Here is a 25,000-nt window from a genome sequence, read left to right as displayed (position 1 = left end):
ATGTGGGTTTGTGACCTGCTGACCTCCTCACCATGTCGGACCCTGGTGGACTTCCTGTAACCCCCTCCTCAGAGGAACGGCCCGGTCCCGGCGGTCCTGCTCGGCCCCCTCTGGCAGAGAAGGCCCTCTCTGAGGCGTATGCCCGGCTGAGGTGCAGGGACACCTCCCTGCTGATCTGGCAGCAGCAGCAGGCGGACCTCCAGGTGGCCTCGCCCTCCACCTACCTGAGCCGCAGCCAGTCGGCCTGGTACAGCAGCTACGGCAATCAGGCTGTGCTGGTCCGGGACAGGAGGAACCTCGGAGACGCAGACGGAGGCTCCAGGATCTGCAGCATCATGTAACCGGAGGATTGGAACTGGATCAGACCGGTTTGAACTCAGCACAGGAAGTCAGTGATCCTCATCCAAAATGTCAGACCGTTCCGTTTACTCTAAAGGATTTCAACCAGGGGGACAAACAGAGATTATTGTTTTCTATGCAGCGCAAAATGAAAAATGTTTGTATTAAAGTCGTTGTTTAGGGGGCGTGGAGAAAGGCATCACGGGAACCAGGGAGTGTTTGTTGATCTGAGCAGCAGTGTTACAATCTGTGTGCCGTCATCATTTCATATTAACTTTGACTTTACTTTATATTACTGGAGCGTTGTAATGTTCAGGGGCGTGGCCTCAAAGTCAGGGGCGCGGCCTCAAAGTCACATGACAACTAACCTCAGACTTGAACTGGACATGGACTGCACACACTCGTGACTTCACTTGGACTCAAAGACTACAAATGTACAGTTTTTATAATCATTTTATGTAATTAAGAAAGCATCAACAGTATTGAGTTGTGGCTTGGTCCCTCTAAGAGTCTGACATGAACACAGAAGACATCAAAGACTCAAATCCTCTCTACTTTAAAATGTCACTGTGGATCTCTGAGATAAAAATAAACAACCTTTAACAAATAAAATGAAAGAAATCTGATTGTCAGCTGTGCAGGGGTTTGTTAACAGGAATAACAACACACTTTCACTCACACACACACACAGACACACAGGGTTCATACGGTCACAGAATTGCTAGACGTCATGGAACTATGAAAGACTATTTTAATCATTCTTATTTGGACCAAAACACGGATGCTGTCACCATAGTAACAGTCTGAGACGTGCCTGCGGTTCAAAGAGCCCGATCATCTGAATCTAACATCGTCTAAACATTCACCATCACAAATCAAACGGACATGTGACTGCTTTATGTTTCTTCTGTTACTCTAACAAGCTTCCATTTGTCTGGAAGATTCATCAGTCAGTCTGGTGGCTTTTAGTGTGTCTGAGCCAAACTGCAGCGTGTGTGTGTTTGTGTGTGTGTGACAGAGACGAGGCATCTGCGCTGCTGTAGGTTTATGTGTTTATTTATGAAAACAAAGGAAGTCAGAAAATAAGGATCCCATATCAGTAATTCCAGGGAAGAGTTGCCTGGTTGTTTTGTGGTGGTTTGTCCTGCGTTGTGTCTCTACCTGCTAAACCTCAGACAGCTACTATACAGCTACTATACAGTGCTCAAAACGTACGCAAGAAAGAACCAACGGCCGGAGTGCATGCAAATACATAAAATCACTTTTTCCTCTTTCTTATTAAAATACAAAAATTAACTATTAGCATCAACGCTCGACCATCAACTAAAAACAAACGGCTGGAAGGGGAGGGCGGGGGGGGGGACGCTGCCCGTCTGTCCGTCCCTCTGTCAACCACAAATCTGCTCTGTGTGTGTGCGTGCGTGCGTGTGTTTGCTTGTCCATGTTTGACATAATTCAGGGTGATTTGTAGCTGTTATGCAAATATAAACACAACTAATAACTGACGATGATGATGATGAAGATGCGGCGACACAAAGCTGAGAAGTACAAACGAGGCGTGAGTCAGACACACACAGCCACTTCCTCCTCCTCCACACTTTAACATGTATGACAGCATAAGTTTGTCTCTTTACAGTTTCACTTTTAATTCAATTTTGTCTTTATATGTGACCAAAAAACTACAATGTTAAAAATCCTAAACAGGACGACGCGTTTCATTTCTGACAAACCGGTAAACCACAAATGAGGCCTTGACACGGCGATGAACCCACGGTGAGCAAACCTCTTCCATTTGCAGCAGAAACACAGAACACATTGGGACACTTTGATGGGACCTTGTTTGTCTTTGTGAGGAGGCGGTAAAGGTTTGGGACGCCTGGTTTGTGGTTTACAGCTTTGAGTGTGAAGGATTCCATCACATCTGAATCGTTTTGACAAAAAGAACGTGAAGAAGAGCTCAACATCCTTGTGATGTTTGGACCGATCGTGAGTTTACTGTGGAGAGAGAATATTTCTAACTTAAGAGCCCAAACACATTTCAGAGTATTTCTGTTCAAACCCCGACCACGCAGCAGAAACCATCAGCTGAGCCTGATTCAGACTCTTCGTCACCTCCCCGCTCTTAATCACTTGAAGGTCAAAGTGAGCGTGTGTGTGTGTGTGTGTGTTGGGAGCAGGTTAGCGATTGTGTGGCAGAGTTCACAGACACCACAGACGTCCGACAGTCAGACAGAGTTTGAGAGCAGGAGTCGCACGATCCAATCTGATTGGCCGGCGCTGCACAGCCAGGCAACAACACCGGATTAACACAGAAACACCACAGATAAAAAAGGGAATTAAAATAAAACAGACTGACCCCCCCCCCCCTAAAACAGGACCGATGAGGCGTTTGAGACGCGACAGAAAGTGTGAACGCACCTACTTCCTTCTGCGACAGGAAGTAGTTCCAGGGTCAGAGATGCAGCGATGTGAGCAGGTCAGGACTTTCCACCCCTACAGACTTTCTTTCTCTTTTTGGTCAGTTATTACCTAATGAAACTTGTTTGTTTGCTTTTACATAAAAACATTTATACTCAGCAGAGTTTGGCGTCTCTGCTGTACGTTTATGTTCACACACCATTCTGACTGAACTGCGATCGAGGCAATAAACTATGAAAATGTCATAAACATCTCAACCAGCTTTAAAGTCAATCAACATTGTACATACTTCGATCATAAACGGAAATAAAATCATCAGAGTCGCAGTACAGACAGATGATGAGCGCACGCAAACGCCACGAGTGACGCCGCCAGCTCAGAGCTCACTGGGGCCAGAGAGCAGCAGGGGATTGTGGGTAACACAGGTCATCCATAGCTTTGACACTTCAGATTCCCAGCGCAAACAAAGTGCTGCCACCGTGTGGAAGCCCTGAGCCGTTACACAACAGCACAGCTCTGACCCAGAAACAGAAGGTCAGAGCAAAGACGGCTCGGTCAGAGGAAGCTTCCTGCTAAAGTTCCTGTTCGACAGGAAGAAGCACAGGAGTCGCACATCAGACGAGTGTGAAGATGAAAGTGTGAACTCAGCAATTGCAAACGCCTGCCATGTTTCTGACGTGAGCTAAGAATAAACTGCATGAGGCGACGATCAACATGTGGAGACTCACAGTCACATGAACACACACTCATGAGGGTCTGTCGCCATGACGCAGGCAGGGAAGTGAGGCTGCATCGCCACAGATACGCCCCAAACATGAACAGACCAGTAAAACACAAATGAGACCTGGAGAACGGTGCAGATATGATAATTAACCCCATCATGACTTCGCTCACTGCCGCAGGGCCACAGCAGACACAGATTGAATCTTAGTTCTTGATCTCTGGACACACTCTCATGTTTGTGACAGCAGGTTTAGTGATGCGAGTCTGGGCCAAACCACGTGTCCCCATCTTCACTCAGACATGCTGCAGTTACCTAGGCGATGGTTATGAGACTACGTCAGGACAAAAACCCACTGAACTCGCACATTTCAGCACAAACTGAATTTATGTTCCACATAAACACTTTAAACATCCCCTGTGTTACGATTCAGCTGAGTTTGTAATTCAACCATAAAATTGTCAGATGTTTGGTTCTTCTGCGTCTGAAGTTAAACCGTTGTGTACTAACTTTAAAAAAAACAATGACAGAACTTTAACAGGAAGCTTCCTGCGCCCCCTACAGGAATGAGAGTCCGACCAACCAAACAATGTCAGCTTCTGACCTCCAAACGGAGCTGAGAGGAGTCTTCCTCAGGCTGCGGTGCCACGAGGAAGAAGCCGTTGAGTGGTGATTGGTTTTTGGGGGGGAGGTGGGGTTGGGGGCGGGGTCAGGGCCAAACGGCGGTAACAAAGACATTTTATATCGAAAACCTTATAAGACACAAATGACTTCAGCACACAACCTGAAATCAATCAAAAACAAACAGGAAATAAAGGAAACGTAGTGTTGAAAAAAAGCTCTCTGCTCTCAGACAGAGCCGGCAGGAAGCGCGAGCGAGGGTCCAGGCCCGGTGACCTCCCGGTGACCTCCCAGTGGCCGATGCTAGGCTGTTTGTTTGGGTCGCGGGACTGGCAGAGACAGGGTTTGGTCTCAGGTGTGGGGGCTTCACAGGAAGAGTTTGGTTCCTAAACAGACCTCTGCTCCAATCAGAACAAAGGCTTCAAACTTCACAGCAGGAAGTTCAAACCTCAATTACAAAGAATATTCCAAACATCCGTCACACTGCTTCACTTCATTTCTACCTGCAGGGTTTCCTAAATGTCTGCAGAGGAAGAACAAACTGGACTCGGGTCTCACTTTTATCACCAGCAATTATTTTGTGGAACAATAATCAAAAAGATCCTCCATTAAAATAATCTCATAATAATCCTTTCTCTGTTGTCATTACATTTACACAATTCCGGTGTAAATTCAGCGACGTTTTAAAAGCGTTTGTGTTAAAGGAGCCGTATCAAAACAATCAAATCAGAGCGGAAATAAAAGAATTCTGAATGGGAATTAATTGGAATCTAATTGGATCAGATCAGCGTGGCTCGGCGTCACACAAAGTGAACAGGAGACGAGGAGGATCTAATGGAAGAGCTGAGTCACGAGCATGAGCCAGGGAGGTTCTTTAGCTCTCCTGTCATGTTTTAGGGCCACTGTGGGGGGAAAAAAGGAGCTCCATTTTCTAAGATGTCATCTGAGAAAAAAGACAGATTTCCAGAAAAAAGTGGAAATGTTAAAAGAGTAAAGTCGTATTGAAAGAAGCACAATAGTTTTAATGTCTGAATAAAAAATAATCTGCTGTTAGTTTTTTTTTTCTCTTTCTCTTGTAAAAGTTTGGCTTCATCAAAATAGTGCAACTTTATTCTTAATATCTGTCGTTTTTCCCAAACAGTGGGCCTGATACTCTGTGATACGAGGCCTATTTCTGTTGTCATGGAGACAAACTCTTCCTGTCCTTTAAACAGGGTCACACACTCATGAGGCCCTTTGGATCCTGGATCTGCTCCACACTGAAAACAGACTCAAGGCAGATTTGATCGAAGCAACAGAGAGAGAAGTTCATTTGAAAGTTTACCAGCTGATCTGAAATCCGTACTGGCTCTTTGCCTCTGTGGGAGTTTGACGTCGCACGAAGCTTTGAATTCCGTCTCTGATGTGACCACAAAGTGATACGAACAAAAAAGAGAAAAGTCCAGGAGTCCTCCAGTCTGCTGATCTGGCCGGACCTCGTGAATCCAGACTCCCGCTGAGAGAGTCCCGCCCTGTCTCCTCTTCTCCCAGGATGATCTATGGATGCTTCTGGAATGTTGTCAGAGGTCCCGGCCGGCCACCGGAGAACGGCCAGGATAACAAAGCCCCAGTTTAGCTCCAGTATTCCGATGATTCTGACTCCCATCCGTCCGTGCTGACGGACAGACGGGATGTCCAGCCTGTCCGTCTCCTCTAGGTGTCTCCTCTCTACTTTGCTCTCTGATGGGGAAGTCAATGCTTCCTTCCTTTCTTCCTCTTCTCTTCTGTCTGTATCCTCAAAAAATGAAACGAAAAAAAAAACGACACTAGGAGCTAAAAAAAACAAAAAAACAGGTCAGCCTATTTACATACAGTCTCCAAGTCTGGGCGTGGCTGTGTGGGCGTGTGTGTGTGTGTGTGTGTGTGAGAGTGTGTGTGTGTATAACTCTGTCTTTTGTTTTGTTCTGAATGGAAGTTTACATGGATGTGTGTTAATAAGCATCTGAATGTGGTCACTGTGTAGTTCTGTGTGTGTGCGTGCGTGTGTGTGTGTATATGGCGTAAACCTGTGTTTTTAGTAACATGTATCTGTGTGTTTAGAGCGTGTCTGTGTTGAATGGTGCATGTTCAGTGTGTGTGTTGGTATGTGTGTTCAGTCTGTGTCGGAGGAAGAGGAGGTTCCCGTTGAGGAGCTGTCATCAGAAGAGGAAGAGGAGCTACCGCTCAGACGACTAGCCCCGCCTCCCGAGGCTCCACCTCCCGCTGCTTTCTCTGCAGACAGAGACAGAGACAGATTAGTGAGATGCTCATCATGACCTAGGTTACAAGTTCATCTCTTCCTAAGTCGCCAAGCCTAAAAAGACTTCAGGTAAGAAATGCTGGCGAGCCACAGTGCAGCATCTTCTTCACTAGTTTACACGGTGACCAGTTTCTCCTCCTGCATGACTCTTGACATCGCTTCTCTAAGTAAACCCTGAGGACGGAGTGCAGTAGTACTTACGCAGTAGCTTCCTCTGTTTCTTCTGCAGGCAGGACTTGACGTAGCGCTCCAGCTCTCGCAGTGTGGAGGGTTTGAGAGTTTCGAAATCGATCTCGATCTCGTCTGGATTGGAGTCCCTCAGCGACGGCTCTCTGGACTGGATGATGTGAACGACGCGTCCGAGCTTCTCGCCGGGCAGTCGATTTATGTCGAGACTCAGCTGACGCTTCTCATCATATGACATGGGCAGGGACGACTCCTCGCCATCATCGCCGTTAGCGGAGCCTCCGCCCGATGTCTTACCACCTTTCTTAGGTTGTCTGGAAACAAAGTCACTCTGATTAGTTCTCTTTTTCAAAAATCAATATCAATGCCATCACAACCACTCATACCCATGTGTGCTTTATAGAGAATGGGGATTTGGCTGGAATATTTCCAGTGATTGAAATTCAGTAACTAATGCTTGAACTCGGTAACTGACATTGTTTTGTGGTCAAGTCAAGTTCATTTAAATAGCACTTTTAAAATAACATAGGGTTCCCCAAAGTGCTATATGAGGGAGGGCCAAGCGACATTAAACAACCTCAAACGCTCGATCATCTTAGTGACGCCAAATAATCTGCAGATGTGTGTGCTTCTCTCCAGGTCTGTAGGTCTCTAATGGACCCTTATGGATCCATGAACACGTGTTAAAGCTCCTCTACATGAAGATAGAAGTTAAGGTAGATATGAACATGTTGACCTCTGACCCCGAACCCTCTGTCCTTTTAAAGGCCTACAGACCTGGAAGAGAACCACAAACATCTACACAATGAGTCAGCTTACAGAGGAACAAACCGATCGTTGGCCAAATCTTGTAAAAACTGTTGGTGTTAAGATGTTATTTTCTGTCATATGCCTTTAAAATGGCCCAAAGTTTGGTTAGCGAGGGTTAATTTTGCCCGATTAAGAAAATGGATTACTTTGACGAACTGACTATTAATGTATGAAGGCAGGGAAAGAAGGAGGAATTATTCTATGTATTTAAATGTTTTCACGATTCCCCGTTCACGTCTGGCAGCGACCCGATTGGCTCCTACCTGGTGGCAGTAACCGTGCTGTTGGCTTTCCTGGCTGGTGCTTTCTTCTGATTGGCTGGTTTGGGTTGCTGGGCAGCGGCCTTAGGTTTCTTTTCCTCCTCTATCTTCCCCTTGTTTCCCTTTTCCTTATCTTTTTCCTTCTTCTTCTCTTTGTCTTTTTTCTCTTTCTTCTTCTTTGGTTTGCTGACCGGTGCCTGGGACAGTACAGCCAGCTGTTCGTGCACTGCCTTCAGCTGGAGGGATATACTGATAATCAATACCTAAAACATCTTACCAATGTGAAGAAAAGCCTTCAGCTGGAGGAATATACTGATAGTTAATATCTACAACAACCTTATCAATGTGCCTAAACAATGTAACAATAAATGAAGAAACAATAAAATCAATGTAGAAACTTTGATTCTTGACCTGTGATTCGTCGGCAGCACCAACCTGCTCCTGTAGCTCAGCCAATCGTGTGGCTCGCTCTTCCTCAGAGTCAGATGATTCGTCAGAGGAGGAGTTGTTGCTGCTGTCGGAGGAGGCGGTGCTCTTACTGACCAACGGGGTCGTAGACGGGACCGACGCCTCCAGGCCCTCGTCTGGGATTTTAGCGAAACGCATTTCAAAGACATCCTGAGGGACGAGAGAGAGAGAGAGAGAGAGAGAGAGAGAGAGAGAGAGAGAGAGAGAGAGAGAACAGGGTAAGGAGCCGGACAGGTGAGCAAGAAGAGTGAACAGATGATGAACGAGACGGGTGGTGAAAGATAAATCAGGAGAGAGTGAAAGACAGGAACACAGAGAGAGACAAGGTAGTGAGGAGAGAGAGACAGTAAGAGCCAGAGACAGACAAAGACGGAGAGAGACAGTCGACACAATCGGCCAATCCACTGGGATTTCGATCCCGCTGTAAAAACCATGGAGGTGTTCTGGGCGGCGGGGGGATGGAGGCGGTCTATGGAAGGTTCTGGAGGGTTGTGTGTACCTGGAGCTTGCGGGCCATGGCCACCACCTCGTGGTCTGGAGGATTGTACTTATAGCAGTTGGAGAACATTAACCTGACGTCCGTGGCAAAACTCTGAGGGTCGGTGTATTCTGCTTTATCCATCTTTTTCTGTTGGGGACAGAAACACAGAGACACAGAGACACACAGAGAGTGAGTCAGACAGGCTGAAACAAACAACTAAAACAGAATTACAGTGCTTTTATTTGATTTGCTTGTCTGAGCGGCTGCAGGTTAGAACTCAAACCTCCATCAAGTTACGACCAAAACCTGCATTTCTGTTTACATTTGGCTTTTATAATATGACCTCTTTAACTGAAAACCCCATAGTAACCTGAATGATCTCTCTCTTTATTCAATAATCAATAATCAATACTGTGTGATTTGTTCTGGCTGGAGCTTTTTGTCCTTTACTGAATCAGCTCCATCTCAGCTATCTGAAGAGGACTTTAGGACCACCAGATCCAGATCCTGCTGATCCAGATCCTGGACTACTACATGTTAGCAGAAAGCTTCTTGTGTGTGTGTGCAGCTGCAACACACCCCAGGAAAACATGCCTCACTCTTTCTGAACTGGCCTAGTTAGGTGTGATGCCATGTTTGCATTACCCTGACAGTGCTGAGGTCCATAGGGTGTTTGATGATGTCGTGGTAGTCGTGCAGCTCCAGTGCCTCTGCGTCCACTGGTTTGTAGAAAGGCCAGGCGTAGGCGGCGTGCTTCTTGGATAGCATCTCCTTCAGGATGGCGTCACAGTGTTTCATCTGCTCACCCAGCTTTCCAGCCTTTCTGCTTACAGCTACAACAACTCCCCCGCCACCAACCTCGCCCACTGCCGCCTCCTCCCCTGTCTCCCTGCGGGTCTTAGTGGGGCGGGCGGAAGCCTCCCGGCGAGATGAGCCCAGCTTGGCTGGCTTGACGTCCTGAGCGGACGGGGAGTCGGCCCGGCCGGCAGAGATGGCCGATGTGGTGGGAGTGGTGGTGTCAGCTTTCCTCTTCACCCCCTTCTTCTGTTAACAGATAGAAACAGACAGGTAGATACAGACAGATAGACCACAGGTTACTCTACACACACTCACCACGCAGGACTGAGACCACTGATGTCTGACCCCTGCTGGTCCAACACCAAACATCTCAACGCCTATTACATTTAAAGCTGCAACGTATATCCGTGCTACAAACAATAACATTTAACCTCTCAGTAAGAACATGTGACGGCTAAAATCACACCATCCACCAAATTCAAACTTTGTCCCCAGATCATACGAAGCTGTGATGCATGTAAACACATCTCAGTGTGATCCACATTATGGCGTGTTACGGTTATTATGGTGTTACTCGGTAATAACGGTAATCCTCCAGCTGCCTGTGTGTGTTGGTGAGGAAGTCAGTGTGTTTTCCTGAAGAGATGGTTGGTGTGTCGCGCAGTCTCAGCATACAACGTGTGTGTGTGTGTGTGAGCCAAACGTAGAACACAGAACTTTTTCACATTCATATCAAGTTTGACTACCTCCACTGTCTGTGGATTTTTGTCTATTGCGCCGCACAAAAAGCCACGTTACCTTGACAACAGGCTGTGCAGAGGGCATCATGGCTGCTGGAGGCTGCGGGGCGGAGACAGTTGGAGTGGCCTGGACAGGAGTGGGCGTGGTCGAGATCACCGCCGTTTGAGAAGGAGAGGGAGAGGGGTAGGAGGTGGGCGGGGAGGCTGAGGACTCCGCCTGCTGACTCACTGAGAGAGAGAGAGACAGAGAGGGAGAGAGAGGTGAGTGATGAGTGTAGTACAGTAGCAGGTGCAGCAGTGACAGTAGTGGTGCTGTAGTGCCTGTAGTAGCTGGTGCAGTAGTAATTAGATACTTTCTCAACAATGTTAAGGTGCTTGTAGGTTTGTAAAAATACATAAAAATAGAACAAGGTTAAAAATAACTAAAAAACAGTCTAACAATAGCATTACAATAATAACCCACAACAATCAGAGAGAACAAGTCAAAGTTGCACAGGACTGTAAACACGAGCTGCTGCCTTAGATTTCTTTTATAAAGATGGGTTTAAGACAGTCAGGTGTGCTTACTGAGGTGGCTAACCTAAGGTCCTCAGGCAGGCGGTTCCAAAGTCTGGGGGCTTTGATAGCAAAGGCCCTGTCAGTGACCAACCTTGGCTTTGGCACAACCAGTAGACCGTAACAGAGGACCTCAGGTTAGGACCACATGGAATTAGGAGTTCACTGAGGTAGCTAGGCGCCCAGACGATGAAGGGCTTTAAAAGTTAACAGTAAAATCTGATAATTAATTCTCAGTGTTCATAGTGAAGTGCAACTAAGACCAGAGAGATCTCAAATCTCCTCGTACCAGTAATAAGTCCAACAGCCGCATTCTGGACCAACTGCAGAAAAGTAGTGTGCTATGGCTGCGACATGAGTAAAGGGGGCGGAGCAGTGATGTAAGGGAGAAGGCGTGGGGCCGTTAACAGCTCTGTTCAGATCTTAAGTGAATAAGAAAGGATCTGAGAAATGTTGGAAAACAATGTCTGGTGGAAGCAAGGTTGAATCACTGGAGGTGGAGGTTTTGAGTGGAACATAAAGCTGTGTGTCATCTGTATAACGGTGCATTGGATGTTATATAAATTGAAAAAAGTTAAGTGGATTGTCAGCGATCCAACAGAATGGTGTGGGCCTCTGTGTCAATAGCTCCTATAGCTGACCAGGATGGAGGAGTTACCAGCATGCACAGTCATGAGCAGCTTGTTAGTGACCTCGGGTCTGGGGACCATGGAGGGCTCTAAAACTAAGAAATAATTCAGAATGGAGAGGGTGACAGGACTAACTGTTTCAACTGGATTGTAGTAGCTGTAGTAGCTGTAGTAGCTGTAGTAGCTGTAGTAGTGGGTGCAGTAATAACAGTAGTAGTCGTACCTGTAGTACCTGTAGTCGGTGTGGTGGCGGGCGCAGGCTGCTTGCTCTTGTTCTTGCCTTTGGGAGCAGGGGGCAGCAGAGCGACCTCCTCCTGAGGCATCTGAGCCACTTTCTGCAGGAAGATTTTCTCCAGAGCCTGAGCCATCAGCACGATGTCATCAGTGGGCTGCGACACAAACACAATATATACGACTGAACAACGCAAACACTACACAATACACACACGGTTTCTCATCCAGCCTGGTCACTGGGACCGTCACCTGCTGTCTAAACCCCACTGGGGCAGATTAGAGCCCGCACGCTCAGACTGGATGATGTCATCCAGGTGATTGGTGGACTTTATGCTGCGACTTACATCATTACAACAATGCAGGATTACAGTTGATGGCAGGAGGAAAAAGGAAGGAGCACAGAAAGAGGAGGAAGATGAAGAGGAGAGGTGAGGGAGATGAAGGAAATGAAGAGGCCACAAGCAAAGAACTGATTCCAAACATTTAAGAAGAGCAACACAACGTAGTGAGGCAGAGGCATGAATCCAGCAGAGACCCAACGACTTCTCCACCTGCTTAACCTGGTAAAGTAAAGGAGATGAACTAACATTTATAAACAAAATATAAGTTCTGACACGTTAACCCTAATGGATAACGATCACACACTTTCCAGATTCCCCTCACTGCCCTCTGCTCAGGCTTGGGTCGGTCCCACTGAGGTGTGTCAGGCTCTATTCAGGTGGTCAGTGGTGCTCTGGTCTGGTCTCTGTGGCCTTCCTGGTGTCCTGCCCTGACCCCCACCCCACATCAAGCTGCACTGGGCAGTCAATGGATGTTTTTTTTTTACTACTTTTGACTTAGTTTGAAGTCAGGGCAGCTCTTTAAACCTCAGCTCTTGCATGCACACGTGCCGTCCCCCATGCCCCATGTTTGTTCCTGTGATACCCTTACTGGCACTCATAAATACTTATCTCCATGTGGCACACACACATGTCACCGATCTTATCTTGTTTTGTTCCTACACCTTTAGCTTCACCCAAATGCAAGAAAGAAAATAGCTGACCCATTGACTTTGACAGTTATGCTGCCTGCTGGTCAGGTTTGGGTCCCACATATTTATTGATTTACAGTCAGGCTCAACTTTACACTCAAACTCTGACACAAACTCACTGGACCACAATCTGGAGCAGGTTGAAAAAAATGATGGGTAGAGTCGGGTTGAGTCGCACTCAGACTTCACTCAGACTTCACTCTGGGGTTACAGGTTGGGGTCAGGCAGGTGTGTGTGTGTGTGTGTGTGTGTGTGTGTGTGTGTGTGTGTGTGTGTGTGTGTGTGTGTGTGTGCGTGCGTGCGTGCGTGCGTGCGTGCGTGCGTGCGTGCGTGCGTGCGTACCTTATTATAGATGTAGCAGTTGGTGAACATGGTGTTGAAGTCCTGCATGGCCTCACTGGCACTCCAGTAATAGTTGTTCTCCAGCCGTTTCTTAATGGTTCCCATGTCCATCGGGTTCTTGATGACCTTGTGGTAGTCCTGGAATAAACACCCACGTCAGTCTCTGTTACATTTTCAGACTTTCCAGGGTCAAAGGTCAGTCAAGTAATAATTTAAATAATAAAAATATATGTGAGTGAAACTGTTCAGAAGGGAATTTCAGGGGAATGTTTTGAACCCATTCTGGAGTTCTACATAAAATCATCTCATCTTAACCTGCTTATAGCCGTAAAAGGGTTTTCCTCTGACTGTACCAAGCGGACACACACTGTGACTTACAGCGAGGCAGAGTTTGATGGCATCGACGGGCTGGTAGAACGGCCAGGCGAACTGATGCTTCCACAGAGTCTTCACCACCACATTCTGCATGTACTGGAGCTGGTTGGTCTTCCTGATGGGGTCACACAGAATGTACAGAGTTCCACTCTATTTCTGACACTTTTCTAACTTTCGTCCAATCTTTCTACAGAAAGTGAGCTGTCAGTTACCTTCCAGGTTTGGTGGGGTTGGTGACCTCAGGCGGGACCGGGTTGGTGAGAGGAGGGCTGGGGGGTGCAGCCTCAGGGGCGTCCGACATGGTGGACGAGGGTGACGCAGCAATGCAGCGTGAAACGGCAGCGTCTGGCCTCAAAATGGGAAAAAACTACCTCTGTGGGTATGAGGGGTGTGTGTGTGTGTGTTTGTGTTTGTGTGTGTGTGTGTGTTTTTGTGTGTGTGTGTGTGTTTTTGTGTGTGTGTGTTTGTGTGTGTGTGTGTGTGTGTGGGTGGGTGGGTGGGGGTTAACCTGAGTGTGTTTGTGTGTGCAAGTGTTGGTGTGTGCTCAGTTCAGTCTGTGTTCGTCTTGGATCTTCAGCTCCCTTTTCCCCCCGAGGAGAGAAACTCCCATTGCACGACCTCAGCCTGAGAGGGGGACACACACACACACACACACACACAGAGAGAAAAAGAAGAAAACAGTCAGAAAAACCATAAATCAAGCTCCTAAACCGGCAGTTCTGTTGGCCAAGTTTGGAGTTTGAAAATGTCTCCCAAATACTACAACAACTCAAACACACCTGGTTCCTTACATTTGTAAAACAAAATCCCTAAATTTAGTCAAATCAATTTCGGCCTGGCTTGTGTGACTCAGGTGGGTCGGCAGTAGCAGGTATATTCATGTCTCCATTCTTGGGTGAATAATACATACAGTCTTTGAATCTTCACCTGAAGATGTATCACACAGCTACAAGATGTCCAAATAGAGGAAGATAAAACTTCCCTGCAATTAACATGGATTTCTTGTATTTCGTATTTGTTGATTTATTTCAAGATAAAAGTTGTTTTCCCAAATCAACAAAATACCTTGAAACTTTAAACACAATACTTGAGAAATAGCAACACACACTGAAAAGTCTAGATATTGTTGTAGTTTCAATACAACTCTACTGTAAGAGGAACGTGCCAACATTTTGATATTTAATCAATATTTCAAACATTTAACCAGGCGAGAGAATATCAATGAACAATGAACAAAAATAATCTATAAAATGAAAACCACCGAAGAAAAACAATGACACATAAAATGGTAGCCAGCAATTCTGGCAACACATGTGCCAACACACACACACATGCAGATTCTGATATTGATCTGTAATAAGTCAATACCAGCCAATACCATCAGCTCGGTCAACTTTCTTATGATTAAAGTCTACAGAGAAGTCTGCACCACAACCGACCAAAGTACTTAAAGTGCACAAACACAACAGCAGGCAGAGGAAAACACACAGGTGATGAAGAACCTCTCACTGAGCTCTTACAGAGGAAACATGAAGTGATGGACTTTCATCAGAGGGCAGTGATTTCAGCAGGAGGTGATGAAATACTTTGAACTGCGCTGTAATGAAGTCGTCCTATCTGATTTCTAAAGATGTCAAATGAATCTGCAGATGATTGACATGCTCACGGTTTATACCTGCTCAGTCTTATGTAATTACGTTGGCTGTCATTTGACGTGTAACCAAAACACACCTGCACAACTTAGCCTGGAAAGTTCGTTCGTGTTTAATAACTGTGGAAACTAAAACTCGCACTGAACCTCCGGAACCACAAACGACCGGGGGGCAGTTCAGCTCAAAAGCCCAGCTCGGCACCAAAGAGTCGCAATATGCTACACAAATGGGTCGAACACGCGCATCTAATGGCGTTTAAACCGCCGACAGAGGCTTGCGAGGTGCAATTAAAACCGGGCCCGAACATCACGGATCACCGGGAGCCCTGCAAGGTTCAACAGATGTTACAGCTCCGTGTGCCTGCATGCTGCGATCAGCGGCTAACAGCAGCTAACGGGCTAACTAACTACCGTCTCACTGCAACCACTCAAACATCAACACAGACCTCAGTTAGGACCAGCAACCCCCGGCGTTAGGAAACGGGGAGGGTGTGCGCCGATAACCGGACGGTAAACATTGTAATGGCGAACAGCGTCCAGTTGCAAACATTTGGCAAGCTAACGAAACAGCCCATTTATCTTCCTTTAAAAAGATGGCGGGTAAGGCAGTACATTAGCTAAATGCTAGCTAACGAAGCTAAGCTACTTACCTATGATGTAAAATGCCAATATTATCGCACACAAGGGCCGTGGACACATTTAAGTGTGGGCTTTGGTAGTATCTTCATAATAATTCGCTTGTGAGACGCTGGGGTTAGTTTACAGTGATTGTGGATGTCTAGTTTGCATATGTTAACGCTAGCTGTTTGGCTAGCTAATAAGCTGTTAGCCTGTTAGCTGAGCTTTGTCTGAGGGCGCCGAGCGGCCAGCCAGGCTCCGAAACACACCGACACTTTCCCCACATTCTGCTCACACCGACGCGGCGTTTACCCGATAATCCCGCCGGAACCAGGCAGAAAGAGGTTTTTACTTTTGGGTTTAGTCCTCAGGTGTGTCCAGCGCTGATCTGTGAGCAGTTTTCTGGAAGCTTTTTATTAGCCAAGTAGCATAATAGACGAGTTATCAGCTGTCCACAGCTCAGTGTGCGCAGGCGCACTAGCGAGCTGCATCATGGATGTTGTTGTCCTGTAATTGGCTGGCTGGGTATCTGTGGCAATGTGATTGGCTGGAGTGCAGTTATAAGGCCGTGATTGGTTTGTGCTGATTGTGAAATGCTGTGATTGGTGATAGGGGTACTTGGATTGATATTATTGGCTGATGTAACGGATGGGCTTTTATGATTGGCTGACAGGTTTTCGCGTCCGGACGCTGGTACTTCATTTCCCAACATGCTGAGCGGCAGCAAGCCCCGGAGCGGGAGAACGCGGTCTCTCGTGTCACGTCGCAGTTTGCCCCATTTCTAAGCGTTTATAAAAACAATCTCCAAAATGTTTCATTACTGCATGTTCATCGTCATGCCAAATGCTTTCTTCAATAAAGATATTCAGAAAAAATAAATATCTTTTTCTAATAGACGAAAGGAAATTTTAAAAATGTGCATTGCATCCTACAGAAGAGGAGTGGTGACATCCTTTATTAGTAAAGATAACACCTATTATAATGCGAAGTAACTAAATTAATAAGTTGTACTTATTACAGCAGGGATTATTATTTTTAGAGTTATTTGAACATGACAAGAAGAAACCAGATCTCCAGGACATCATGGGCACTGATGAAGCTATTTTGTCATATTAGTACAAAGATTTGATGAAGTCATTAACATGAAGGTACAGCTATATCATTGGTTGTGCCTCCTGAACTCCTGCCACTTCCAGATATGTTATTAACCACCTTATATGCACAATCAAAGCGTATTGTAAGGCTTTTGTGTTGGCTTTCTGAGCCTGAGGTGTTCATCCATTCCACTGTTAGACAGGCAGAGCTTCTGAGAAGGTGCACAAGGATCAGCAGCCAGGACCCTGTTTCCACACTGTGCCCACAATGCATTACTGCTGTGTGGTCACGTGTTTCAGTAATTTGTGGCCACGACTTAATGATCTCGGTCCCAAGCTAAAATTAGTTTTGGCCACAGCTTATTTATCTCTTTTGGCAGACATGAGTTATTATAACCTCCATCACCCAACTCGTCTTCTGTAGTGTTCAACCAGCAAAACTCTCTCAAATATGTGACAGTACAGCAGATTGGTGTACTTTTTGCAACCAAGTATGTTATTGCCTCTCTTACTATGTACGCCCATTCTCTTGATGTTTATATACGTTTATATACTGCATATATACTGTATACGTATATAAACATCAAGGAAATTATTCTACCACTCAGGTTCCATCTAATACTGGAGATGTATTTGATGAGAAAATCAGATGGAAAAATCACATGAATCCATTCAGTAAGATAACAAATCATCAACAGAATATCTGGTTTGGTTTAACATAAATGTTTATTTACTTTGTATTATAATGTAATTTACCCTCACGTTCATCCACATCCCACTAATCTGATCTCTCGCTCTCTCTCTCTCTCTCTCTCTCTCTCTCTCTCTCTGTGTGTCTCTCTCTCTCTCTCCCTCTCCCTCTCCTCCTCTCTCTGTTTCTCTGTCTCTCTCCTCCTCTCTCCGTTTCTCTGTCTCTGTCTCTGTCTCTGTTTCTGTCTCTGTTCTGTCTCTGTCTGTCTGTCTGTCTGTCTGTCTGTCTGTCTGTCTGTCTGTCTGTCTCTCTCTCTCTCTCTCTCTCTCTCTCTCTCTCTCTCTCTCTCTCTCTCTCTCTGTCCCAACCAACAGATATGATGATCCTGTCTGTAACTTTCCCATCACTCACACGAATCCTGATTGTGGAAAAAGTTCCTTCTTATTGTGATTAAATCTTCGTCTTTTAGGCTAAGGTTTGTTGGATGAGAGAATCTTCTTGGATTCTCTTGAGTGCTTTCTGGTTTTATGTTTATAGCTCTTTATTTATTGCTTTTGGTTTTATATACTACCTGGATTATAAATTACTTTCTTCATTGACTTATTCTGATGTCAGTTGTCATTTTATTTTTTGTCTTTCCACTTTTTTTTTCTTGCCGAGCTGCTCTGGGATCAAAACGAAGTCTTTGATCCCAGCAGCACAATCTGTTTTTATCTCATATATGTACTTGGTTAACTGATTTCCATTTTACCACTATTCTATTTCATGTATTTATCTGAAGCATCTGTCTCTGCTAAACACATTCCCGGAATTTCCCACATGACGAATCAATAAAAGTAAATATTATCTTATCTTACGAATGAAAATAAAATCAACTGAAACAGAGAGAAAACCCATGGATGTGTCTGTGTGCTTGTGTGTGTGTGTGTGTGTGTGTGTGTGTGTGTGTGTTGACTCCATTTGATGAGGCTCCTGTGTTCATCCAGGTCTTCTGAAGGACCATCATCTTGTCCTCTTGCAGTTCTTTGCTATGTGCCACATATGTGTGGTGAAGGTCTCCATGGTGCCATTGTGCCTGATGAGGAGCTTCTTGAACTCCTTGTGTTGATTCTCCTTGAAGAGGGCTGTGAGCTCATTCAACTTATCGCCAAGTCCAAGTTATTGACCTTCAAGATCTCGGGCTACATGATGAAGTGAGTCAGCTAGAGACTTGATGTCAACTTGATTCATCTGCTGTTTGTCCTAACCAGCTGGATTGAGTCTGTTGCTCACTTTCATCTACATCCTGTCCCAGAGGCCCGTCTGGTCTGCCAGGTGGGATCCACTGCTGGGGTCTTTTCCCCAAACCGTTCTTAAGGAAGACTTTTGGATGAATGACAAAGCATCTTCAGCATTTGTTTCCCAGCCCAGTGGTTAACTTGGGACGAAGAATCAGAAGAAAGTTTGTGACACAGTTTCAGACTGATGGACAGATGTAATCAGCACACAACACAGACACACACACACACACACACACACACACACAGCAGCAGTCTGATTATCAAGAATCTTTATTATCTTTATCAGAGTGAATATTATCATCATCATCATCATCATCATCATCATTATTATAAGTCCTGTTGCTATGGCGCCTGTGTGCTGGACTGCAGGAGGCTGGTTAACATGCAGCAGAGCCGAGCCAGACAGACAGACAGACAGACAGACAGACAGACAGACAGACAGACAGACACAAGGACATACAGACAGAGGAGTGGACAGACAGACAGACAGAAAGACAGGTAGCTGTTGTGTTATTTACATAAAGTTATGCAGAGGCAATAGAAAGCTTATTGGCTGTCTTCCAGAGGTTCCGCCCCCCTCTCATCTGCATTGGCCAATCCCCTGTGAGCGGGGGCCGGCTCTGCTGGCTGGGGGGAGGGATGAGAGGAGGAGGAAGAAGAGGAGGAAGTGGACAAGGCGAGGGGGAGGTCTGGGGTTTGCTCAGTCTGTAGCCTCCCTGCTCCTCCTCCTCCCCCATCTGCCTCTGCTCCCATCAGCACCTCCTCCCCCTGCCCTGAGCCACTGCCGCCACCCCCGGCACCGCCTCCTCCATTTCCACGAGAGCCAGCAAACTGCAGGTGTGGCAGGAGTGCGGCCGGTGGCTCCTTCTCCCGCTCTCTCTCCGCCACCTCCCTCTCTCGCTCTCGGCGCTCAGCATACAGGGGGGCCTCCAGGCCCAGGTAGGAGGCGCTAAGCTGTCGCAAATCCAGATCGAAGGGGCTGGAGCTGGGCTGCGCTGGGGTTTCTCCCCCCTGATTCCCACCTCCTCCCAAGCCTCCTCCTCCACTTCCCGCCCCTCTCTTGCCTTTGCGGGGCTGCGAGGAAACAGGATTAGGAAGACTGTCAGGAAGCAGCGACTGGATCTTGGGGAGCCAACGCTTGCGGACTCGGCGGGCGTTGGTGCACATGTCTGCCGCAATGACATTCATCTCACTCTCCTTAAAGTTGGGAGCGAAGTTCTGACAGTAAACTGAGGAAGGAAGAGGAGGAGGAATAAGATGTGTGTCACACATAAACACGAGTCAGACTGTGTGTGTGTGTGTGTGTGTGTGTGTGTGTGTGTGTGTGTGTGTGTGGTAGTGTGTGTGTGTGTGTGTGTCTTACGTTTGACAGTGTTTAGTACTCGGTTGTCCAGAGGCTTTCGGCTTGGATCATTGGTAGAGGAGCGGATTCCTGTCCCACAACTATTGGCCAGAGTGTTTCTATGGATACCATAACAACCCAATCAGCACCTATAACAAGCTTTACATCCTCTCTCACTCTCTCTCACTCTCTCTCTCTGTCACCCTTACTTTCACCTCCTTCTCTCCTCTCCTCTTCTCTTCTCTCTCTCTCTCTCTCGCTCTCTCACACACACACTCTGAGACAATGTGACAGCATTATGTAAAGCAGCTCAGCTGTATTGTGAAGGAGGCGTTTAGAACAGAGAACAGTGTCAGAATGTTCTGGAATATTTCACTGTGCTGCATTAATGAATTATGGCTTTGACGCACAGCAGGTGATGTTGCACAAACACACCAGGAGGAAACATTTCAACTGCTAAGGTTTAAGGAATCTCATTTGTTTCATTAGAATCAGTCTGAAACACTGAGAGGCGACTGATTAGTACCAGACAGAAACATTGGATTTGACATATTTCATTGAAAGCGAGTCTGACGGTCACTGGTGAAATTTGTTTTTCAAAGAGAGATTTTAATGAGGACAAATTAAAATGTCCCAAGAATAAAGAAGAAATGTTTTACGAGAAATTCTGAATATCAGTTGGTTCCTCTTCACTGCTGTGCCATAACGTCACCTCAACCAAAGAAGACCCGCCAAATAAGAGCCCAGCTCCAAATACAATTAGCGAGATGTAGCTAACACTGGCTAGCTTTTGACAGATAGATGAGGCTTGTTAACATTTTGTAACATGGTAGGTTCAACCTATTAGCACTTATGTTACAAAATGTTACAAAACAAAACAAGTCCCGATCCAAGTCAAAACAGACGAGGCACAGGTCAAGTCCCACCTCTGCTGACCTCTGACCCGACTGGCAGTTACATCAATATTCAGTGTTCACCTGTCGAAGAAGGTGGCCAGCAGCCTCCTGAGCAGCACCTTGTGTTTGACTCCAGCACACAGGTGACAGTTCATCAGCTGACCCCGGGTCATAAACACTCCGGAACCTGGATACACAGACACACATCAGAATGTCTGCAAACAGCAATCATCTTGTCACCATGACAACACATAATATACCCTCCTACCTGCCACCAGCTCCACCTTCTCGCCCGGGTCTCCTTCAGTATAGAGTGACGGGTGGCAGCGATATCCGATCTGGCTGATCAGACTTGCTGGCAGCGCCATGTTGTCTCGTCCAACCAGCACGCAGGGCCGACGCTCGTTAGCCAATGGGAGGGGCAGCATGTCCACCTTCTCCTGGACTGAAACAATGTCAAGCAGGCACAGATAGGAAGTGTCAGCAAAACAGGAAGACCAAAGTGAAATGAACCCATCAGCAAATTTTCCTTTTGTTGGTTGAGCTGGGGGCAAGTTCATGAATATTAATTGGTTTAGATTTGATTGATAACTCAAACTCAAATATATTCAAACTTGATTCCATTTTTAGGAATGCAGTATGAATCCTGAAGTTCCAAATTTCAACTAAAATATGGCCACACCCGAACAAACCCCAGAAAGAAGGTCTACAGTTCTGTGTCACATGATACCAATCAACCAATCTCATGACGCTTAAAGAAAATTCACAGCCTTCAGACCTCCAGTTCCTCTCCTGGTCACTAGATGGCACTGTGATTAAACATCGTAGTGAAGTCAACAATAATCTGAGGGCACATGTTCACAATTATGACCTCATTTATTCTTGCCAATCAGAGCAATAATCTGTGGCGGTGGATCTCCCACTGGGTAAGGACAGTAACTACCCCCCCAATCATATAATTTTTATTGTCTTTTGTTGATAATGGTGTTTTTTCGATACATAAAAATGATCAAAAAGTGGTGGTTACTGCTGAGGCTCAGGTTGGTAACTTACTGTACGGGTTTCCAGGGTGACCGTAGATGTGCTGGTAGATTCCTGGATGGACAGTATTGCCATAGTAATCTTCCTCCATCTCCTCTTCAGTGGGGGGTTGGGAGGGAGGCGAGTCGGTGGGCAGGCTGGAGCCTCCTGGGCTGGACCGCCCCCCGTTGGCCAACAGGTAGGACTGCAGCCCAGGAACTAAACCTCCACCTGCACCCAGGTAACACAGAGCACTACTCCTGGAGGCCTGGCCATCCACTCTGCCAGCACAAGGACAAGGAGACAAGGAGTGAAACAGGAGGACAACAAGGAGGAGACAGAGTGGTGGGAGGACAGGAGGACAACAAGGAGGAGACAGAGTGGGGGGAGGACAGGAGGACACAGCTAACATGACATTCCAGTGTTCCACATGGTTTATTGATGAATGGAATAATGATGATGTCACACGTCTCTCTGTAACACGTCTGTATTATTGTTTATTCTGTGGTAAATTATTTTGTTCTGATAACGGACGTCTCAGTCTGTAACTATTCACTGCTGTTTCACAAAGCTGATTTGTTTCTACTTTGTATCACTTCGCCAAGAGTTGTCAGCATTTCTAGCTAGCTACAAGCTAGTATCGCCCTTCCAGCTATCAAGTGAAACAGCAACATGACAAACATCAACGTCCCAGAAGTCAAGTGTCACATTTCACATTAAATAGAAATTTCACTCACACTCGTCACAACTTTTAACAGGTTGCTACTATGTAGCTAGCTAGTAGGTTTGACTCTGCTGTAACAGCAATCGGACTATTATTCTCAGCGGACTCTTGTAATTATTAATAAATTAATCTTGAATCCATTTGTTTCAATAGCTGTATAATAAGCAGGATAACATCAAGCCCTGAAGGGTTTAAATTTATGATGACCATAACAGATTCATAATTTTCCTTGTAAAATATCATACATACTGACAAATGCTTGCCAGAAGTCACATCTTCAATTGTGCAACAAGTGACCAACAGCTAAACCCCCCAAAATATTACATCTATATATGATGAGTTAAATAATACACAAATTAATTCCTTGTCATTGTTTCCAGCTCCAACAGCATGTTTGAGCTGAGCTGAGATTGTTACCTGGCCTCCTCTCCTGCTGCTCCTCCCAGCTCCTCAGAGGGAGGTGTATCCGCTCTCTCCTGCTTGATCCTGCTCACAGCCAGCAGCAGCTCCTCTGGGCTGAGGGACGGCTGGTCTGGACTAGACTGCTGCAGCTGGGGGGCGCCCTGCTGCTGCTGCGCCACTGGAGCATCGAAGCCGCCAAGCTCGTCTGTTGAGGTCGTCTGTGATTCATCAAAACCAAGAATCAATCAAAGCTCCACTCACACTGATGCTGTCACTTAGTTTACTTTTTATTGTTTACTTGGATACTCAATGGTTGTTGCCTGGACAACATCTTCTCTTCTCTTCATAGTCACTGTATATAAGCCTTCTACTTCTAGCCTTCCTTCTACCACTTACTTGCTAGTGACAGTGAGTAAAACGAAGTAACTCATGTAAGGACTCTCGGTTATTCTTCTACGTAGTGTGGTAGCCCCGGTAGAGAAGAATGTTATGCATGCTGTGTACTAGAATTCTGTCTGATAGATGTCTGAATACCGACCAAAGGGACGGGAGGAAGAGCTTTCAGTTATCAGGCTCCTCTCTTGTGGAACCAACTCCCAGATTTGGTCCGCGGGGTAGACCCCCTTTCTATGTTTAAGAGTAGGTTTAAAACTTTCCTTTTTGATAAAGCTTAAAGTTAGGGCCGGCCTTGGACCAACCCCCTAGTTAGGCCAAGACTGCTGGGAGACTTCCCATGATGCACTGAGCTCCTCTCTCCTCCTCCTCTCTCTATCTGTGCATGTCCATGCCATTGCATTACCACTGCATTTCACTAACTCTACTTCCTCCCTGAAGTTTTCTGTGTCCTCTCGTCTCAAAGGTAGCGATGAAGACCCTTTCCTGCTGTTAGTATTATTATCATTAGTCATATTTACACTCCACATACTATCAGTATTGTTGTTCTGCTTCTCTGTATGTCCCTCTCTTTCTCTTTCTCTCTCTCTCTCTCTCTCTCTATACCCAACTGGTCAAGGCAGATGGCCGCCCACCTAGAGCCCGGTTCTGCCTGAGGTTTCTGAGGTTTCTTCCTGTTACAGCGGAGTTTTTCCTTGCTGCTGTTGCCAAGTGCTTGCTCATGGGGGAATGTTGGGCTTCTTTAAATGCTCTGTATGTTAAGTGCCTTGAGATAACGTTTGTTGTGATTTGGCGAGATATCGACAAACAATTTAATTGAATTGAATTCATCCAGTTTGCTGTGGTCTCGCTTCACAGCATCATAATGGTGCGGCAGGCCTGATACACTGACGTTGTACTGAAATGTGAATGTGTGCATGTGTCAATACTGTTCTGGTCTTACAGGACTAACTCTGGCTTTCCTCTGTCCAAACCCACCTGGGAGTCACAGCAGAGTGGTGAGGAAGAGGAGGAGGCCTTCATCATCATCAGCTCCATGCCTCGCTCCACGATGTTCTGGATCTGCAGGTACCCAGCTGTGTACATGAGCACCAGCTGCTCGCTGGCAGCCATGCTGAGGCGTCCTGTGTAGCAGAACGACAGAATCTGCTGGAAACAAGTTGGCGTCACAGAGGACGGCAGCTCGAAGACCGCCTGGGTGGAGGAGGAGCCAATCGAGGAGGAGGAAGAGGATTCAGCCGCGGCACTAAACAGGTCTCTAAAGTAGAGGGAGGAGGCGGCGAGGACGGCCCGGTGCGCCTTGAAGGCCTGACCCTGCACCAGGATAGAGACGTCACAGTAGTGGCCCAGCAGCCGCTGTTCATTCAGGCTGCCCAGCACGCTGCTGCCGAAGTCTGGGATCTCCACTTGTAGCAAGCCCTCCGACATGGTTGACGGCTTCTGTCCAATCAGAGCTCAACAGAAGTGACTGGGAGATTCTTCTCACCTGTGCTTAGCAGCTGGAGTCTGGAGTAAAGGTTAGGTGGCCAAAGTCTTCAGGTTTGAGGGACACAGCAGACAAAACAATTCACTGCCATACTGACAGTGCAGAGCAATAAGGTCAA

General features: G+C 46.4%; 3 protein-coding genes across 9 annotated transcripts in view; 1 reads left to right on the top strand and 2 right to left on the bottom strand.

The window, feature by feature from the left end:
• The window catches only part of brd3os (BRD3 opposite strand), a 2,259-nt gene extending 1,322 nt beyond the window's left edge, over nucleotides 1–937 (top strand). The window contains exon 3 of the mRNA XM_076147609.1: nucleotides 1–937. This exon is cut by the window's left edge and continues 100 nt beyond it. Within this exon, the coding sequence (XP_076003724.1) occupies nucleotides 33–341 (309 nt within the window). The 5' untranslated portion in view covers nucleotides 1–32 and the 3' untranslated portion in view covers nucleotides 342–937.
• A 442-nt stretch (nucleotides 938–1,379) lies between these two features.
• On the bottom strand, nucleotides 1,380–16,018 carry LOC142996617 (bromodomain-containing protein 3-like). 7 transcript variants are annotated; one of them, XM_076147601.1, is made up of 12 exons: nucleotides 15,867–16,018; nucleotides 13,498–13,909; nucleotides 13,289–13,400; nucleotides 12,911–13,048; nucleotides 11,528–11,693; nucleotides 10,179–10,348; nucleotides 9,228–9,626; nucleotides 8,601–8,729; nucleotides 8,045–8,251; nucleotides 7,637–7,869; nucleotides 6,579–6,877; nucleotides 1,380–6,349 (listed from the first exon to the last, which is right to left on the bottom strand). In XM_076147601.1, exons 2-12 carry the CDS (start codon nucleotides 13,584–13,586, stop codon nucleotides 6,231–6,233), a joined length of 2,061 nt encoding a protein of 686 aa, XP_076003716.1. In that variant the 5' UTR covers nucleotides 13,587–13,909; nucleotides 15,867–16,018; the 3' UTR covers nucleotides 1,380–6,230. The 7 variants fall into 7 exon arrangements, with proteins under 7 accessions (XP_076003716.1, XP_076003715.1, XP_076003721.1 ...); XM_076147600.1 differs by having other exon boundaries at nucleotides 15,907–16,018; XM_076147606.1 differs by having other exon boundaries at nucleotides 8,069–8,251; nucleotides 15,907–16,018.
• Nucleotides 16,019–18,934: 2,916 nt separating this feature from the next.
• LOC142996597 (nucleus accumbens-associated protein 2-like) lies at nucleotides 18,935–24,903 on the bottom strand. The gene is made up of 7 exons (XM_076147564.1): nucleotides 24,375–24,903; nucleotides 23,019–23,221; nucleotides 21,911–22,158; nucleotides 21,126–21,302; nucleotides 20,939–21,044; nucleotides 19,983–20,080; nucleotides 18,935–19,848 (listed from the first exon to the last, which is right to left on the bottom strand). The coding sequence occupies exons 1-7, from the start codon at nucleotides 24,822–24,824 to the stop codon at nucleotides 19,166–19,168; spliced, it is 1,965 nt and encodes a 654-aa protein (XP_076003679.1). The 5' UTR covers nucleotides 24,825–24,903; the 3' UTR covers nucleotides 18,935–19,165.
• Between the last annotated feature and the right edge of the window lie 97 nt (nucleotides 24,904–25,000).

Source organism: Genypterus blacodes, unplaced genomic scaffold (assembly GCF_046128005.1).
Source record: "Genypterus blacodes isolate CSIRO-AG114 ecotype Tasmania unplaced genomic scaffold, CSIRO-AGI_Gbla_v1 ptg000038l_1, whole genome shotgun sequence".
NCBI lineage: Eukaryota > Metazoa > Chordata > Actinopteri > Ophidiiformes > Ophidiidae > Genypterus > Genypterus blacodes.
This window is presented reverse-complemented; position numbering and strand designations above follow the sequence as displayed.

Coding starts and splice junctions, on each gene's coding strand:
- LOC142996597 (XM_076147564.1), bottom strand. CDS start 24,824: ATGTCGGAGGGCTTGCTACAAGTGGAGATCCCAGACTTCGGCAGCAGC. Junction 21,045..21,125: donor GAAGGTGGAGCTGGTGGCAG/GTAGGAGGGTAT, acceptor CTGTGTATCCAG/GTTCCGGAGTGTTTATGACC. Junction 19,849..19,982: donor AGTACTAAACACTGTCAAAC/GTAAGACACACA, acceptor TTCCTTCCTCAG/TTTACTGTCAGAACTTCGCT.
- LOC142996617 (XM_076147601.1), bottom strand. CDS start 13,586: ATGTCGGACGCCCCTGAGGCTGCACCCCCCAGCCCTCCTCTCACCAAC. Junction 7,870..8,044: donor GTGCTGCCGACGAATCACAG/GTCAAGAATCAA, acceptor ATATCCCTCCAG/CTGAAGGCAGTGCACGAACA. Junction 6,878..7,636: donor AGCACGGTTACTGCCACCAG/GTAGGAGCCAAT, acceptor CTTTGTTTCCAG/ACAACCTAAGAAAGGTGGTA.